Source organism: Nycticebus coucang, chromosome 7 (assembly GCF_027406575.1).
Source record: "Nycticebus coucang isolate mNycCou1 chromosome 7, mNycCou1.pri, whole genome shotgun sequence".
In the NCBI taxonomy this organism is placed as follows: Eukaryota; Metazoa; Chordata; class Mammalia; order Primates; family Lorisidae; genus Nycticebus; species Nycticebus coucang.
The window spans coordinates 99,646,298-99,665,645 of record NC_069786.1 but is presented as its reverse complement, the minus strand read 5'-3'; the positions used below and the strand labels follow the sequence as shown (position 1 = coordinate 99,665,645).

The window sequence follows — 19,348 nt, the reverse complement described above, 5'->3', positions numbered from 1 at the left end:
GGCGCTGTCTTAGCCATATAATTCTTAATTTGGATTATATATTTTTGGCCCCAGAATTTCTATTGGTATTTTTCAAATTTCCTATGTCCTTTTTTTTTTTTTTTTTTGTAGAGACAGAGTTTCACTTTATGGCCCTGGGTAGAGTGCCGTGGCATCACACAGCTCACAGCAACCTCCAACTCCTGGGCTTAAGCAAGTCTCTTGCCTCAGCCTCCTAAGCAGCTGGGACTACAGGCGCCCGCCACAACGCCCAGCTATTTTTTTGTTGCAGTTTGGCCGGGGCCGGGTTTGAACCCTCCACCCTTGGTATATGGGGCCGGCGCCTTACCAACTGAGCCACAGGTGCCGCCCCCTATGTCCTTTTTAATACTTTACAATTCTCAGTTGAAATTCTCTATCATATCTTGAACATAATTAACATAGCTATCTTAGTGTTCCAACATACCCTGGACCCCACACGTGAACAACCTTCCCCACTATCAACATAAGAATGTTACAATTTGTTGATGACTCTGACAGATCATGACCACCAAAAGTCCACAGTTTACTTTGGGGTTCACTATTTTTTTTGTTTGTTTTTTGAGACAGAGTCTCACTATGTCGCCCTTGGTAGAGTGCCGTGGCATTATAGTTCACAGCAACCTGAAACTTCTGGGCTTAGTGATTCTCTTGTCTCAGCCTCTCAGTAGCTGGGACTATACACACTCACCACAACACCCGGCTGTTTTTTTGTTGCAGTTGGCCCCGGCCGGGTTTGAACCCGCTAGCCTCAGTGTATGTGGCTGGTGCTATAACCACTGTGCTATGGGTGCTGAGCCATGGGATTCACTATTGAGGCTATATATTCTATGGGTTTTGATAAATGTATGACATGTATCTACATATGATTTTATGCAGAATAGTTTCTCTGCCTGAAAAATCCTTCGTACTTTGCCTATTCATTTATTCCTCCCTCTTAACATTTAGCACAGTGATATTTTTACTGTCTCCTCAGTTTTGCCTTTTCCAGAATGTCATAGCATTGAACTAAGATGCTATATAGACTTTCAGATTGGCTTCTTTCTCTTAGTAATAGGCATGCCTCCATGTCTTTTTGGTTGGACACAGGATAGTTGTATCATTTCAGGTGGCATTATGACCTTGTTATTGTCTTTATTGGGAGATTAAGTATGCTTTAAAGAGATCTGCCAAATTGACAAGGGATGGACATGTGATCATTATGTCACATATCACCTTGAGTGGGCTACAGGGTGCCCAGATTAAACATTAGTTTTGAATGTGTCTGGATAAGATTAGCAGTTGAATAGGTAACCTTAGTAGATTGTCCTTCTGGATGTGGGTGGACATCCTTTGATCTGTAGACAGCCTGAACAAAAAGCAGAGGAAAAAATAATTCCTTTTCTTTCTGCCTGTCTGCTTCAGTTATGATATTAATTTTCTCTTGTCCTTGGAATGGGATTTATACCATTGGCTCCACTGATTCTTAGACCTTCAAATTTAGACTGAACTTACACCACAGCTTTCCTGGGTCTCCAGCTTGTTGATAGTAGATCACGGGACTTCTTAGACTCTATAATTGCATATTGAATTCCCTATAATAAATACCCTATTGTTTCTCTTTCTCCTGACTAATACAGCTATCCTTGGTCTTTTGCCTCTTCCTATATACTTTAGAAATGATTTGTTGATACTGACAATTTTTTTTTTTTGTTAGAGATAGAGTCTCACTTTATTGCCCTCAGTAGAGTGCCATGGTGTCACAGCTCACAGCAACCTTCAACTCTTGGGCTTAGGCGATTCTCTTGCCTTGGCCTCTGGAGTAGCTGGGACTACAGGTGCCTGCCAGAGAGCCTAGCTATTTTTTTGCTGCAGTTTGGCTGGGGCCAGGTTCAAACCCACCACCCTGGGTATATGGGGCCTACCCACTGAACCACTGGTGTTGCCTGATATTGACAAAATTACTTTTGTGATTTTTTTTTTTTTTTTTTTTGGAGACAGAGTTTCCTGCTGTTGCCCCAGACTAGAGTGCCATGGCATCTATTTTGAATTAATTTTGAATTAATTTTGTAGATGTTGTGAGGTAGGAATCCAAAGTCATTTTTTTGCATGTGGATGTATGTTCTGTAGTCTTAGCACCAATTGTTGGAAAGACTGTTATTTCATCATTGACACATATTGGCATTTTTGTTGACATAAATGTGAGGGTTTCATGATTTATTTTTGGATTCTCAATGCTATTCTATTTGTTTATATCCTTATCCTACTAGGGTCATTGCATTTCAAAGAAGAAATCTTAGGTCATTTTTTAATTCAAAGCAACCAATTCAAAGGTTGGAATTAGCTTCTCCTCTCTTCTCCTTGAAACCCTGAATTCAGAACTTTCAGCAGTGGTCTTTTTCAACAGTAGCCATCAAGATTGTGTCCATTGGGGTTGTTTTTCTGTTGTTGTATTTATTTGAGACAAAGGTTCCCCCCCCCCCCAGTTTTGGCCGGGCCTGGGTTTGAACCCGCCACCTCCGGTATAGGGGGCTGGCGCCCTACTCCTTGAGCCACAGGCACCGCCCTGAGACAGATTCTTATTTTGTCACCCTTGGTAGAGTGCCGTGGCTTCACCTCAAAGTCTTGGGCTTAAGCGATTCTCTTGCCTCAGCCTTCCAAGTAGCTGGGACTACAGGCGCCCACCACAACGCCCGGTTCCTTTTTGTTGTTATTGTCATTGTTGTTTAGCAGGCTTGGGTCGGGTTCGAACCCTCCAGCCCTGGTGTATGTGGCCGGCGCTCTAACCACTGAGCTACGGGCGCCGAGCCATCTGTTAAGTCAGGTGTTTGACAGGCGGCCAGTTCACCGAAAATGTTAGCTCTAGGGTTAGAAGCACTGTCATTCAAATCAACATATTTAGGGAGGGGTAAGGAGCAAGGCTGGGAGGAGACAAAAGAAAAATCAGCGGTCAGAAACCCGCAAGGTGCCGGAGTGGGAGGAGTCTAGGCTGTCAGTTTGGCTCCAAACATTGAGACCGGGGGATGTGCTCCGGGCCCTGAATCACAGGGCCTGGTGTTTGGAGGAGTGGACGAGATTTGTACTGTTGCGCGACCACTCCATGGGTAAAGCAGCTCTAGAGCCCTCCCACCTTTCGGCCTGTCCCCCACGCACTTTCCCGCCTTATCTCTCTCCGCTATTCCCTCACTCCCGTCTGCACGTAGCGGAAGTGACGCGACTCATAGCGGAAGTCCCTACAGCCTTGGTGTTGTGCTGTGGGGAAGGGAGACGGATTTGTAAACCCCGGAGCGAGGTTCTGCCTACCTGAGGCCGCTGCTGTGCGGAGACCGTCGGGTGAAGCCACCGTCATCATGTCTGACCAGGTAGCGGGCTGGGAGCCCTCCGACGGCGATGGCCGGGGCCTTGTCTCGCAAATCTGCTTGCCGCTGGGTTTGGGCTGGGGATGGAGGCGCGGGGGAGGGGAGCGCACACTGGAGGAGGGGGTGGCCGATAGGGACTGGGCAGGCGAGGGAGGGAAGCGGACTAGGGTCGGAGATGTCTGGGCCTGGCGCCGGGCTTTTGGAGCCGCCTCACCCCTCTCTGGGCTTGCTCCTCACCCCCCTGTGCCCCAGCGCTTCTGGCCACGGTTTCCCTCACGTTGTCCCCCTTCTTTCTCCCGGGTCGACCAGGTGCAGAGCCCCATTTCCACCTCCTTGAAAGTCCCTGGAGAACCTGCCTGTATTCCTCCAGAGGACTGATCGCAGAAGCAGGGCCTTAGGCCCCAGTTATGTAACCGGAGAGAATCCCTGACTGGGAGACTCCGTCACCCTGAAAAGCGGCTCTACTCCACTTTTTGGTTCTTCGTCGGGGAGGGCGGGGGTTCGGTGAGAAAGACGATGCCCAATGTTGTTGGGAATCTAGAAAGTACTTTCGGTTCGGATTGTAGCTAGGGGCTGCTGCTGCTCTCTGAGTCTTTTTTCTGTGTGGGGGTGCAGAGCTGTCGTCTCTTCTCTGTACTCTCCCATTTGTTACTTGGGATTGGTTCATCAGCTCTCCAGTTGTAAGAGAGCATTCAGAATAAGAAAGCAACAAATAAGAACAAAACCGCTAGGGCAACGGAAAACAATTCATTTGGGCAATATCCTGAAGTTTACTGATACTTTTGAGGAAAACAGTAGGAAAACTTAAATGTAGAGCAGTTGCAGAATATTTGCAAAAAGCTGCCTGTTAGGACAAAGTGCTCTATCCCAGTATATCAGGAATTTATTTAGGATTACACTCAGTTGGGAGTGATTGATTTTCCCTAATTTTTTCTTTCTCATTCTGTCCTAGTTAACCACGTTTATAGCGAGTTTTAAATTAGTGAAGTTTTTGTGTGGTGTTGCTTTTATTTGTTTAGATGACTTTAACTTTTAAAAATATTTTTGGACCTTTTGTTTAGTGGCAGTTATTCAGAAAACTGTTTTTCATTCAATTCTACAATGTACTTGAAGTTTTTAATTTAACCCACTTATTCCCTTGTTTTTTTCTTTTTTTTTTTTGAGGAGAACACGAGAGACCCTTTTCATTTTAAAAATGTTTGGAAATTTGTTCAACTTTGATATAGTTTCAGGGTGCTCCAGACACCCATGGCCACTTCATGTAAACCACTGACAATTTCTAGAGTACTTTGAGACTACAATATGATCGTGATCAAATTTTGTGATTAAACCTAATGAGGGCAATAGACATTTCTCAATTAAGAGATGTGTCATTTAAGGTGCTCCCCTACTCTAAGGTATTCACAAAGAGACAGATAAACAGTTTTTATTCATCTTCCTCCTCCTCTTCTTCTTCCTCCTTCTCTTCGTCTTCCTCTTCCACCTTTTTTCCTGGCAACTTTAGTGGGACCCTTTGCGCCATCAAACTTTCCTTTAGACTTATAGTCAGCGACATCTTTCTCATCCTTCTCCTTCAGCTTGGCTGCCTTAGTGATGGAAGGCTGCTTTTCACTGTCACTTAAGTTATTCCACATCTCACCCAGCTTTTTTGCCACATCTCCAATAGAGATACCAGGATTTGTAGACTTGATCTTGGGGTGGAATTCTGAACAGAAGAGGAAAAATCCAGATGGTGGCCTCTTGGGGGCATTAGGGTCCTTCTTCTTTCCTCCTTGCTGGTCCATAATCCTTCATTTCCCTATCATAGCGGACTTTATTAGCCTTTGCCATTTCATCAAATTTAGACTTCTCTTTCCCAGACATCGCCTTCCACCCTTCAGAGCACTTCTTGAAAAATTCTGAAAAATTTACAGGGACCTCTGGGTTTTTCTTCTTGTGTTCTTCTCTGCATGTTTGCACAAAGAAGGCATAGGCAGACATCTTGCCCTTTGGTTTCTTGGGGTTGCCTTTAGCCATCTTGACTGAATTGTTTTCTCCTTCCCTGCCACCTAGCAATAGGCAAGGCAAAGGGGCGGGAAGGCTGCGGGGAGAAGAGGCAGGAGGAGGGGGTGGGGAGAATGCACTTGCAGTGTTGCGGTCAGAATGTTGTCTATTCCCTTGGTTTTTAACCTAGTTTTATAAGCACTTGTTAAGACCTTGTTAATTCCAAGGTTCTTGTGGAATTGTACTATTGTACAAAATGTACACTTACATTTTAAAAGTTTAACCATGATCTAATTTTAGATGGGTCTACTTACTAATAATTTAGATTAATTCCCAAGTTGGTATGAAAATGGCATTATAACTACATAGTTGTTTAATTGGTTACTAGGGAGGAAAGGATAGTTTCAGCCTTTTATTTTATTTTTTTGAAGGAGTCACAAGCTGGCTGTTGACTTTATTATTATTATTTTTTATTAACTCATAGCTGTGTACATTAATGCAATTATGGGGTACAATGTGCTGGTTTTATATACAATTTGAAATACTTCCATCAAACTGGTTAACATAGCCTTCACCACTTTTTCTTAGTTATTGTAATAAGACATTTATATTCTACACTTAGTAAATTTAACTTGTACCATTAGTAAAATGCACCATAGACGTCATCCTACCAATTACCATCTCTCCACCAATTACCCTCCCTCCACCCATCCTCTCTCCAGCCTTTTATTTTGATGCTTAGAATTGCCTGGGAAGCATTTTGAAATTTATTATAGTCTGATGAAAGAATTATAAAATAAATTGTAGAATCTGTTGCTACAGTGTGAAGTTTAGGTCATCTAAGAGATACATGAAAGAATAAAGGACCTAGCACAGAAACAGATTTTTTTTCAGTGGGTCTGTAAGGGCAAACTGTTTTAATGTTCATAAGGGACATTGTTTGTCTTTTTTGAGTGTTCAGTGGAGTTTTCTAGAAACTAGCATGATGTGTGATATCGCAACAAATTGTAGAAGCAGATATGAAAATCTAGCTGTTTTTATTAAGCCAGACGTTAAAGAGAGACTTGAAAAATAGTAAAACAGTGCCATTTTTCTCATTAATTTTATTTTGAAAAATATTTTAATAAAAATATATATTAGTAAACAGCTGGGCATTGTGGCAGGTGCCTGTTAGTCCCAGCTACTTGGGAGGCTGAGGCAATAGAATTGCTTGAGCCCAAGACTTTGAGGTTGCTGTGAGCTGTGATGCTAGGGTACTCTACTGAGGGGGACAAGTGAGACTCTGTCTCCAAAAAAAAAGTATTAGCACTATAATGGGTTTATTGGTACTTTAAATATTTAAAGCATTTCTCAGTTTCAATGTTTAATGCTGAACCAACGTACAAAAGCTTTATGAGGATCTAAATAATTTTTAAGAGCGTAAGAGTCCTGACACTAAATGAGTTTGAGACCAACATCATTATTAATAATTAGGGCCCAGTAAAAGTGCCTTGTTAAATGTTGAAGATTTAAATAGGTGTGAAGCTCTTCTACTTTAAGAGATTTGTGAGAACAAGAATCCCACCTTGCTACTATGTAATATGAGCATGCCACTGAACTACAGTCCCCAAAAGACAATCTTAATTTGAAACAAATTATGTCAGAAGAATGTGTTTTCTTTCCTTTTTTTTGGCCGGGGCTAGGTTTGAACCCGCCACCTCCAGCATATGGGACCGGTGCCCTACTCCTTGAGCCACAGGCGCCACCCTTTTTTTTTTTTGTAGAGACAAGAGTCTCATTTTATCAGCCTGGGTAGAGTGCTGCGACGTCACAGCTCACAGCAACCTCCAACTCCTGGGCTTAAGCAATTCTCTTGCCTCAGCCTCCCAAGTAGCTGGGATTACAGGTGCCCACCACAACACCTGGCTATTTTTTTGTTTCAATTTTGCTGGGGCCAGGTTTGAACCCACCACCCTTGGTATATGGGGCTGGCACCCTACCCACTGAGCCACAGGTGCTGCCCCAGAAGAATGTGTTTTCTGAAGTACCTCTCAGAAGATTATTATCTGGTATTAAGACTAAAAAAAAAATTTTTTTTTTTTTTTTTTTTTTTTTTTTTTTTTTTGAGGCGAAGTCTCAAGCTGTCACCTTGGGTAGAATGCAGTGGGATTCATAGCTCACAGCAACCTCCAACTCAGGCTCAAGAGATCCTCTTGCCTCAGTGTCTCTATTTTTGGTAGAGATGGGGTCTTGCTTTTGCTCAGGTTGGTCTTGTTTTCGTTTTTGAGATAGAGCCTCAAGTTGTCGCCCTGGGTAGTGAGCGCTATGGCATCACAGCTCATAGCAACCTCTAACTCCTGGGCCCAAGCGATTCTCTTGACTCAACTTCCCAAGTAGCTGGGACTACAGGTACCCGCCACAACGCTCGGCCGTTTTTTGATTGTAGTTGTCATTGCTGTTTGGCAGGCCCGGGCTGGATTTGAACCTGCCAGTTTTGGTATATATGGCTGGCGTCTTAGCCACTTGAGTTATAGGCACCGAGCTTCTCAGGCTGGTCTTGAACTCATGAGGTCAAACAATCCCCCTGCCTCGTCCTCCCAGAGTGGCAGGATTACTGGTGTGAGCCACCGTGCCGGTCTTTTTTTTTTTTTTTTTGAGACAGAGTCTCACTATGTCACCCTCAGTAGAGTGTTGTGGCATCACAGCTTCACAGCAACCTCCAACTTTTGGGCTTAAGTGATTCTCTTGCCTCGGCCTCCTGAGTAGCTGGGAGTATAGGCTCCCACCACAACACCTGGCTATTTTTTTTTTTCAGGCAGAGTTTTATTTTATCACCCTTGGTAGAGTGCTGTGGCGTCACAGTTCACAGCAACTTCCAACTCCTGGGTTTAGGCGATTCTCTTGCCTCAGCCTCCCGAGTAGCTGGGACTATAGGCACCCATCACAACGCCTGACTCATTTTTTTACTTTTAGTAAAGATAGAGTCTCACTCTTGCTCAAGCTGGTCTCAAACTCCTAAGGTCAAGCAGTTCTCCTGTTTTGGCCTCCGAGAGAATGCTAGGATTACAGGTGTAAGCCACAGTGCGTGGTTACATTGTTTTTTTTTTTGCAGTTTTTGGCCGGGGATAGGTTTGAACCCACCACCTCCAGCATATGGGGCCAGCGCCCTACTCCTTGAGCCATTGGGGCCGCCATAAATTTCTATTTTATTTTTTATTTTTTATTTTTTCAGTTTTTGGCCCGGGCTGGGATTGAACCCTCCACCTTCGGCATATGGGGCTGGTGCCCTACTCCTTTGAGCCACAGGCACCGTTTTTTTTTTTTTTTTTTGAGAGAGGAAGGACCCATAGCTCTCATCAGGGGTGTATGATTGGTTAAAGGGACGTTCTTTAACCAATAAAAAAAATAAGAAATCAGGCTGGGCACTGTGGCTCACGCCTATAATTCCAGCACTCTGGGAGGCTGAGGCAGGCGGATTGCCTGAGCTCATAGGTTTGAGACCAGCCTGAGCTAGAGCGAGACCCCCATCTCTTAAAAATAGCCGGGCGTTGTGGTGGGCTCCTGTAGTCCCAGCTACTCAGGAGGCTGAGGCAAGAGAATCACTTGAGCCCAAGAGTCTGAGGTTGCTGTGAGCTATGATGCTACAGCACTCTACCGAGGGGGACAAAGTGAGACTGTCTCAAAAAAAAGAGAGAAAGAGAAATAGGAAATTTAGTTGTCTATTTTCCTTTAGCTTAATCTCAACCTTGCAGCAAAGCAAAGCACTGTATGGAACTAGAAGCATAGTATCAAAAGGGTAAGGGCAATTTGTACAAATATTTTCCCTTCCTCCTTTGTTATATAGTGTTTATAAGCTTATAGTGTTTCTTTTCTATGCTGAAGTCATCAAAAGCAGCTTGGATATCAGCTCTTCAGTTCAGGTCTGTTTTTTATAACAATTGAACTGATTTGCTCCTGCTAAGTCAATCTGTAGTAACAGGTTCATTCTCTCTACCTCCACCCAAAAAGAGAGATTGAGTGAGTGATTTCCTTTTATCTTTAGTCAAAGTTATGGAAGCAGAGCGGTGCCTGTGGCTCAGTGGGTAGGGCGCTGGCTACCGAGGGTGGTGGGTTCAAACCTGGCCTTGGCCAAAACTGCAACAAAAAAAATAGCTGTGTGTTTTGGCGGGCATCTGTAGTCCCAGCTACTCGGGAGGCTGAGACAAGAGAATCGCTTAAGCCCAGGAGTTGGAGATTGCCGTGAGCTGTTTTGATGCCACAGCACTCTACTGAGGGCAATAAAGTGAGACTCTGTCTCTACAAATAAAAAGATATGGAAACATTGTGTAATTCTGGTTATCCGTTCCTGCCTAATAAACTCCCTCCAAATTTAGTAGCTTAAAACAACAGCCTTTTTTTTTTTTTTAGCATATTTGAGTTCAAAACCATTAACAAATTGTTTCCTGAAATGTACAACCAACCAGCTCAAAATGAAGGCTCAGCATTGTGAAGGAGGAAGCCTTCTCACAACAACAGCCTTTTTTGCTCATAAAGCTGCAATTTAGGCAGGGCTCTGTGGGTTGGACTCATCTCTGCTTTTTGGTGTGTGGGCCTTCCCACACTGAGAAGACACATGGCTGGGGGCTGGAACCACTAGAGGTAGGGTGGGATGGGGCTGGGTTCTTCACGTGGTCTTAGTGCTTCTCTTGAATGGTCTCATCATGTGTTCTTAGCATGGAGACCCCAGAGTATTCAGATAACATGATTCAGGGCTCACAGGGAGAGAATAAGTGTTTTTGTTGTTTTTTTTTTTTTTTTTTTTTTTTGAGACAGAGCCTCAGCTGTCACCCTGGGTAGAGTGCTGTGGCATCAGAGCTCACAGCAACCTCCAATTCCTGGGCTCAAGTGATTCTCCTGCCTCCGCCTCCCAAGTAGCTGGGACTATAGGTGCCCACCACAATGCCCAGCTAAATGGTTGCAGCTATCATTGTTGTTTGGCGGGCCCAGGCTGGATTCGAACCTGCCGGCTCAGGTGTAGCTGCTTGAGCCACAAGTGCCGAGCCAAGAGAATTAGTGTTTTATTTGTTGTTGTTTTTTTGTTTGTTTTGTTTTGTTTTATGAGACAGAGTCTCCCTTTGTCGCCACTGGTAGGGTGCTGTGGTGTCATAGCTCACAGCAACCTCAGACTCTTGGGCTCAAGTGATTCTCTTGCCTAAGCCTCCCATGTAGCTGGGTCTACAGGTGCCTGCCACAGTGCCCAGCTGTTTTTAGAGATGGGTCTTGCTCTAGCTCGGCAGGTCTTGAACTAGTGAGTTTAGGCAATCCCCCTGCCTCTGCCTCCCAGAGTTTTGGAAGAGTAAGTGTTGGCCTAGAATGTGTTCATTGAGTACCTGTGTAGAAATAGCAAGGTTCCTAGGACCTAGCCTTGGAAGTTGTTTCAGTAGTCTTCTGATTAATCAAAGCACTAAGGCTAGCTCAGATTCAAGGGAAAGACATTTAGACTTCATTTCTTTTCTTTTTCTTTGAGACAAAGTCTGTGTTGCCCTCCATAGAGTGCTGTGGCGTTACAGCTCACAGCAACCTCGCACTCTTGGGTTAAGCGATCCTCTTGCCTCAGCCTCTCAAGTAGCTGGGACTATAGGCGTTTACCACAAAGCCTGGCTATTTTTTTTTTTTTTTTTTTTTGGCCGGGGCTGGGCTTGAACCCGCCACCTCCGGCATATGGGACCGGCGCCCTACACGTTGAGCCACAGGCGCCGCCCCAAGCCTGGCTATTTTTTGTTGCAGTTGTCACTGTTTAGCTGGCCCACGCCGGTTCGAACCCACCAGCCTTGACGTATGTGGCTGGTGCCTCTAACCACTATGCTATGGGCGCCAAGCCTAGACTTAATGGTAGGAGTAACAAAGAATTTTCAGTTGTCTTTAATCTATACCAATTATATGTTATTTATTTATTTATTTACTTTTTATTTGTTTATTTATTTATTTATTTATTTTTTTGTAGAGACAGAGTCTCACTTTATGGCCCTTGGTAGAGTGCCGTGGCATCACACAGCTCACAGCAACCTCCAACTCCTGGGCTTAAGCGATTCTCTTGCCTCAGCCTCCTAAGTAGCTGGGACTACAGGCACCTGCCACAACGCCCGGCTATTTTTTTTTTTCTTTTGGTTGCACTTCAGCCGGGGCCGGCTTTGAACCCACAACCCTCGGTATATGGGGCCAGCGCCTTACCGACTGAGCCACAGGTGCCGCCCTATTTGTTTATTTTTGAGACAGTCTCACTGTGTTACCCTTGGGAGAGTGCTGTATTGTCACAGCTCACAGCAACCTCAAACTCTTGGGCTTAAGTGATTCTCTTGTCTCCTCCTCCCAAGTAATGGGGACTATAGGCGCCCTCCACAATGCCCGGCTATTTTTCTGTTGCAGTTGTCATTGTGGCTTAGCTGGCCTGGGCTGGGTTCGAACCTGCCAGCCTTTGTTTGGTGTATGTGGCTGACACTAACCACTGTGCTATGGGCGCTGAGCCTATTTTATATATTTATTTATTTAAGACAGTATCGCTCTGTTGTCCAGGCTAGCTCACAGCAACCTCAAATTCCTGAGTTCAAGCAATCCTCCTGCCAAGGAGGTGGTATTACAGGCACCTGCCACAATGTCCTGCTAATTTTTCTGTTTTTAGTAGAGATGAGTTCTCACTCTTGGTTAGGCTGGTCTCAAACTTCTGAGCTCAAGCAGTCTTCCTGCCTCAGCCTCCCAGAGTGCTAGGATTATTGTGAGCTACTATACCTGGCTAATTTTATTTTTTTTAATGTTGTAATAGCATCTTCCCTGCAATGTTGTTTATAGCTCCCTGTTGTTGATGTTTATTGATCTTAATAACTGTTAACTTGAGGTAGCAGGAGAATATGATGAATTGTTTGTGTATTAAAATTCGTAATTATGGGTTGGGCTCAGTGGCTTATGCCTGTAATCCTAGTACTCTGGGAGGCTGACGTGGGAGGATCACTTGAGCTCAGGAGTTTGAGACCAGCCTGAGCAAGAATGAGACCCTGTAAAAATAGAGCTGGGCGTTGTGGCAGCCATCTGTAATCCCAGCTACATGAGAGACTGAAGCAGGAGGATCACTGAAGCCCAGGAGTCTGAGGTTGCTGTGAGTAAGGCTGATGGCATGGCACTCTAGCCTAGGGCAACAGAGTGAGACTGTGTCTCAAAAAAAAAAAAAAATCAAATTCGTAATTATGTATGCTACTATTTATATCATAGAATAGATGTATGTATTAAGCTGTAGCTATTAATTGAGGCTGTAGTTAGTGATAGTTAGTGATATGTACCTTATGTATTTTATGCCCTAAGAGAGGAATGATAATGTATTTTGACAACCAAACATGAATGTTATGTTTAGAGTTCTTAGGTTGAGTAGTCAGATTTCAAAACTTTAAAGCAGCTGTCAAATACATCACTTTTGTTCCATGGCAGTTAGGTAGGTCTGCTGAAACTTTTATATGTAGTGTTATAATTATTTACATTGTAAGTGTCTTTATCTATCAGACTATTTTTGCTTTTGAGAGTCAGGAATAAGGCTTTATTTGTCCTTTTTTTCTTTTTTTTTTTTTTTTTGTAGAGACAGAGTTTCACTTCATGGCCCTTGGTAGAGTGCCATGGCATCACACAGCTCACAGCAACCTCCAACTCCTGGGCCTAAGCGATTCTCTTGCCTCAGCCTCCCGAGTAGCTGGGACTACAGGCGCCCGCCACAACACCCGGCAATTTTTTTGTTGCAGTTCGGCCGGGGCAGGGTTTGAACCCGCCACCCTCGGTATATGGGGCCGGCGCCTTACCGACTGAGCCACAGGTGCTGCCCTGACATCTTTTTCTATGCCTAGCACAGTGACTAGACACTTAGTAAAAGTTTTTTGAAAGAACGAGTGCTCAGATTCATCCATTCAACAAATATTTATTGAATGTCAGTGTTTCCTCAGTACCATCCTAGGCACTAGAATTGGAGGGTTGGCCTCAAAAACATGAAGCAGTAGGTTATCTTCCTTGTTCAAGTCTTCTTGATGTTTTGTTACTGAGAATAGGTTGGTTGCCATGGAATAATTTTTTTCTTACGTTGTTTTTACATACCTTTTCTTGATCTTCTATTAGCAATAGACCTGGTAATTTTATCTCCAAAATCCAAACATTTACTTCCTTCAGGACATTGGGATTGTTATAGGTAGTTTTTTATTAAGATATCCTTAGCTGTCCAGGCTTGGTGGCTCACACCTATAATCCTAGCACTCTGGGAGGCTGAGGCATGTGGGTTGCTTGAGCTCAGGAGTTCGATAGCAGCCTGAGCGGGAGCGAGACCCCGTCTCTAAAAATAGCTGGGCATTGTGGTGGGCTCCTGTAGTCCCAGGTACTTGGTAGGATGAGGCAAGAGGATCGCTTGAGCCCAGAAGTTTGAGGTTGGCGTGAGCGATGATGCTGTGGTGCTCTACCCAGGGCAACAAAGTGTAACAACAAAAAAAGGTATCTTTATAATTCCATTTTGGAATTTTCTGAAACAGGTTTTTTTTTTAGAGAGAGTCTCACTTTATGGCCCTCGGTAGAGTGCCGTGGCCTCACACAGCTCACAGCAACCTCCAACTCCTGGGCTTAAGCGATTCTCTTGCCTCAGCCTCCCGAGTAGCTGGGACTACAGGCGCCCGCCACAATGCCCGGCTATTTTTTGGTTGCAGTTTGGCCGGGGCCGGATTTGAACCCGCCACCCTCGGCATATGGGGCTGGCACCTTACTGACTGAGCCACAGGCGCCACCCAGGTTTTTTTTTTTTTTTTAAGATAAATAATTCTGGCTGGGAGCTGTGGCTCTTGCCTGTAATCCTAACACTCTGGGAGGCTGAGGTTGTGAGATTGCTTGAGGTCAGGAGTTCAAGATCAGCCTGATCCTGAGTAAAGCAAGACCCCAGTCTCTACTAAAAATAGAAAAACTGAGGCAAGAGGATGTCTTGAGCCCAAGAATTGGAGGTTGCTGTAAGCTATGATGATGCCATGACACTCTGCTAGGCCAACAAACAAAACAAAAGGCACAGGGAAAGTTATACACAGACATAACTGTTATGGGGCACTTTAGTTTTACAGTTTAAAATATGGATACTTCCTGCAATATAGATATGTCTATTTAAAGATAATGTATTTGTTATATTTTTGGCTATTCTTTTTGCATTAAGTTGCCTTTTCTGAGGTAATGAAGATCTTAAGAAGACCTGAAGGCAGGAAGGGTGGAGTTGTTCGCTGGGCTCACTGTTCTCATTATCTTGGGCCTGTTATTTTTAAAGGTTTTATTGAAGATTAATACACCTAAAAAAAGTGTGTGAGTATAAAGTTTGCTGTATTTTTACAGAAGTATTCATGGAATCAGCACCTAGACCAAGAACCACTGCCCTAATTCTTAATTTTGTCTGTTTTTATACAACATAACATTTTACAAGTAGAATCATACTGTATATACTTTGGTGTCTGGCTTCTTTTGCTCAGCATTGTTTAGAAATTTGTCCATTATTATTGTGCATAGGTATATGCTATTAAATCTCATTGCTGTGTTATATTCTTTTTACTTAACTATTCTGTTTTTTTTTTTCTTTTTTAAATTTCGGATTCATATGAGGGTACAATTAGTTTATAATGTTTGCATTTGTTAGGTATAGTCCTTGTTGTAGTTGTGTTCCACACCCAGGAGGTGTGCCATTTACTCTTTTTTTTATTGTTGCAATTTGGCTGGGGCTGGGTTTGAACTCGCCACTCTTGGTATATGGGGCCAGCACCCCACTCACTGAGCCACAGGCACCACCCATTTACTCTTACGTTGTGTCCATTAGGTGGGTGCACACCAATCCTCCTCCTTTCTCCTCTTTCCTCCTCTTGCCTCTAGTGAATTGAACTGAGTTTTTCTCTTGGGTGGGCATGTGTTAGTTTGTTTAGGGGCTTCATATTAGTACATTAGATACTTGCTTTTCCATTCGTGTGATACTTTACTAACAAAAACGTGTTTCAACTCCATGCAGGTTAATACAAAAGATTGAAAGTCTTCATCTTTTTTTATGGCTGAATAGTATTCCATGGTATACATATAACACAGTTTGTTAATTACTTCCTGGGTTGGTGGGCTTTTAGGTTGTTTCCACATCTTGGCCATTGTAAATTGAGCCTCAGTAAATAATCTAGTGCAGATGTCTATGATAAAATGATTTTTTCTTCTGGTTAGATACCTAATATTGAGATTGCAGGATCAAGTGGAAGATCTGTTTCAAGTTCTTTGAGCATTCTCTATACTTCTTTAATTCTCTAATATGGAGGCTGTATTAGTTTGCAATCCCACCAACACTGTAAAAGTGTTCCCTTCTGTCCACATCCATGCTGGTATCTACAGCTTTGGGACTTTGTGATGTGGGCTGTTCTTTTTTTTTGAGACATAGCCTCAAGCTGTCACCCTGGGTAGAGTGCTGTAGCATCACAGCTTACAGCAACCTCCAACTCCTGGCTCAAGTGATTCTCCTGCCTCTGCCTCCCAAGTAGCTGGGACTATAGACGCCCACCACAATGCTCGGCCATTTCTTTGTTGCAGCCGTCGTTGTTTGGTGGGTCCGGGCTGGATTCGAACCCGCCAGCTCAGGTGTATGTGGCTGGCGCCTTAGCTGCTTGAGCCACAGGCGCCGAGCCTTATTCTTACTGGGATTAGCTGATATCTCAGAGTGGTTTTGATTTGCATTCCTCTGATAATTAGGGATGATGAACATTTTTTTCATATGTGTTGTCATTCGTCTGTCTTCTTCAGAGAAGGTTCTGTTCATATTTCTTGCCTAGTGTTTTTTTTTTTTTTTTTCCTGACACAGGATCTTCATTTGCCAGGGTTAGAGTTCAGTGGCGTCATCTTAGCTCACTGTAACCTGAAACTCTTGGGCTCAAGTGATCCTCCTCCCTCAGCCTCCTGAGTAACTGGGACTACAGGCTTGTGCCACCATAGCTGACTAATTTTTCTATTTTTTGTAGAAACTGGGTCTTGCGCTTGCTCAGGCTAGTCTCACACTCTCGTGCTTAAGCAAGCCTTCTACCTTACCTCCCAAAGTGCTAGGATTATAGGCATGCACCACTGCACTCATCCTCATTCTGCATTTGATGCACATTGAGGTCGTTTTCTAGGGCCCATTTTTAACATGTGCCAAACTAATACCTATTTATAGGATTTTCTGTGTCAGTGATGATTGCTTTTTGGTCTAAATAACAGAAAATCTGATACGTGTTTGTAGTTTAAAGAAGTATGCTGTTATTTTTTCTCATGAAACAAGTAGTAGCTTAGGGCTGGTAAGGCACCTCCATAGTACCTTCTGTTTCTTTCTTCTGCATCCTTATTAGCAAACTTTTACTCTTGTGCTTGTCTCCTTCTGGGCCCAAAAAGGCTACTTTGTGTTCCAGGCAGGAGAAAGGGAGAAACAAAGGGAAAAAAGTGTGTTTGTCACCTTATATCTCATTGACCAGTACTGTGTGACATGGACATAAAAGAAACTGGGAAAGCCATCGATAGTGGCTCACACTTATAATCCTAGCACTCTGGGAGGCTGAGGTGGGAGGACCCCTTGAGTTTAGGAGTTCGAGACCTCATCTCTACTAAAAATTGAAAAATTAGCTGGGTGTTGTGGGACGAGCCTGTAGTCTCAGTTACTTGGGAGGCTGAGGCAGGAGGAGTGCTTGAACCCAGGAGTTTGAGGTTGCTGTGAGCTAGGTTGATGCCATTGTACAAAGCTTGAGGCAACTGAGACTTTCTCTGAAGAAGCTGGGAAATATTTTTCTTTCTTCTTTTTTTTTTTTTGAGACAGAGTCTTAAGCTGTCGCCCTGGGAAGAGTGCCGTGGCGTCACAGCTCACAGCAACCCCATACTCTTGGGCTGAAGCCATTCTCTTGCCTCAGCCTCCCAAGTAGCTGGGATTAAGGCTCCTGCCACAATGCCTGGCTGTTATTTATTTATTTATTTTTTTGGCCGGGGCTGGGTTTGAACCCGCCACCTCTGGCATATGGGGCCAGCGCCTTACTCCTTTGAGCCACAGGTACCACCCTGGCTGTTTTTTTTTTGTTGTTGTTGTTGTGATTGTCGTTGTTTTAGCAGACCTGGGCCGGGTTCAAACCCGCCAGCCCTCAGGGTATGTGGCTGGCGACCTACTCACTGAACTACAGGTGCTGCCCGGGAAATATGTTTCTTAACTGGGAAAACTAAGGCTTCCTTTTGTATGGAAGAAGGGGAAAATAGATACTGGAGAAGTAATTAATAATGTCTGCTATACCTTCAGATCTGTTTGCTGGTACTTTTGGATGCAGTCAAGCCAGGTCCAGGTTTGGCATAGGTCACTAGCATAGGCTCAAAGAGTAGAGTTTACACAACCAGTAATGTTTTTAGTTACAATTTTAAGTTCCTGAGAAGACATGTTTGCGTATCTAGTGTTCAACCACCATTCAGTGTTGAATTATAAATATTCAGAAGACCCAATATGTTGACAGCTTTGACTTAAACCTTCAAGTTATGGAGTTAAATCTGGTCAGTTCTATTTCAAATCTCCAGTACTACCTGGTTAAGTTTGAACATATACAGGTGAAAATGTATATGTATTTTTGTATTTTTAGAATTGTGGGCCATCAGGAGGCTGAGCAAAAGGATTACTTGAGCCCAAGAGTTTGAGGTTGCTGTGAGCTATGATGCCATGGCAGTCTACCAAGGGCAATAAAGTGAGACTCTGTCTCAAATAAAAAGAATTGTGGGCCAGGTGCAGTGTCTCATGTTTGTAATGCTATCACTCTGGGAGTCTTAGGGGGGAGAATTGCTTGAGACCAGGCTCAGCTATGGGCAAAGACGTGATCTCCATCAAAAAATAGAAAAAATTGTCTGAGTTTGGTGGCATGTGCCTGTAGTCACAGCTCTTTGAGAGACTGAGGCAGGGTGATTGTTTAAACTTGGAGTTTGAGGCTTCATTGAACTAGGATGAGGCCTCTACACTCTAGCCCAGACCCAGGCAACAGAGTGAGACATTGTCTCAAAAAAAAAAATTATTTTTTTTTTTTTGTGGTAAATCCATTTAAATATGAGGGAAATGACTTTATTATAATTTTGAGTTTTTACCTTTTAGAAATAAATGTCTTAGAACTAAATATCCTATTTAACCCATGTTGAGCTTTATTAGGATATAAGATGAAATAAATAAATTGATATTTACAGAATTTTTTTGAAACTTTTTTTTTCTTTTTGAGACGGAGTCTCACTGTGTCACTGTTGGTAGAGTGCTGTGGTGTCACAGCTCACAGCAACCTCCAACTCTTGGGCTTAAGCCATTCCCTTGCCTCAGCCTCCCAAGTAGCTGGGATGACCGGCGCCCACTGCAGCACCTGCCTAGTTTTAGAGATAAAGTCTCAGTCTGGCTCAGGCTGGTCTCAAACCTGTGAGCTCAGGCAGATCACCTACCTTGGCCTCCCAAAGTGCTAGGATTATAGGCATGAACCTCCATGCCTTGCTCGAAACTTTGTATTTTTTTTTTGCAGAGACAGAGTCTCACTTTATGGCCCTCGGTAGAGTGCTGTTGCTCACAGCAACCTCCAACTCCTGGGCTTAAGTGATTCTCTTGCCTCAGCCTCCCGAGTAGCTGGGACTACAGGCGCCCGCCACAACGCCTGGCTATTTTTTTGGTTGCAGTTTGACCGGGGCTGGGTTTGAACCCGCCACCCATGGTATATGGGGCCAGCGCCCTACTGACTGAGCCACAGGCACCACCCGAAACTTTGTATTTTTTTTTTTTTTTGTAGAGACAGTCTCACTTTATGGCCCTCGGTAGAGTGCTGTGGCCTCACACAGCTCACAGCAACCTCCAACTCCTGGACTTAGGCGATTCTCTTGCCTCAGCCTCCCGAGTAGCTGGGACTACAGGCGCCCGCCACAATGCCCGGCTATTTTTTGGTTGCAATTTGGCCGGGGCCGGGTTTGAACCCGCCACCCTCGGTATATGGGGCCGGCGCCCCACCGACTGAGCC

At 44.0% G+C, this 19,348-nt stretch overlaps 1 protein-coding gene and 1 pseudogene across 2 annotated transcripts in view; one reads left to right on the top strand and one right to left on the bottom strand.

Annotated features, from left to right (window-relative positions):
• Nucleotides 1-3,040: 3,040 nt before the first annotated feature.
• The window catches only part of SUMO1 (small ubiquitin like modifier 1), a 52,287-nt gene continuing 35,979 nt past the window's right edge, over nt 3,041-19,348 (top strand). The window contains exon 1 of one of the 2 annotated variants that reach the window (XM_053596565.1): nt 3,041-3,359. In XM_053596565.1, coding sequence (XP_053452540.1) covers nt 3,348-3,359 — 12 coding nt within the window. In that variant the 5' untranslated portion in view covers nt 3,041-3,347. The remainder of the gene's footprint in view (nt 3,360-19,348) is intronic. The other variant, XM_053596564.1, reaches the window with a different exon arrangement.
• LOC128589830 (high mobility group protein B3-like) lies at nt 4,783-5,372 on the bottom strand (annotated as a pseudogene).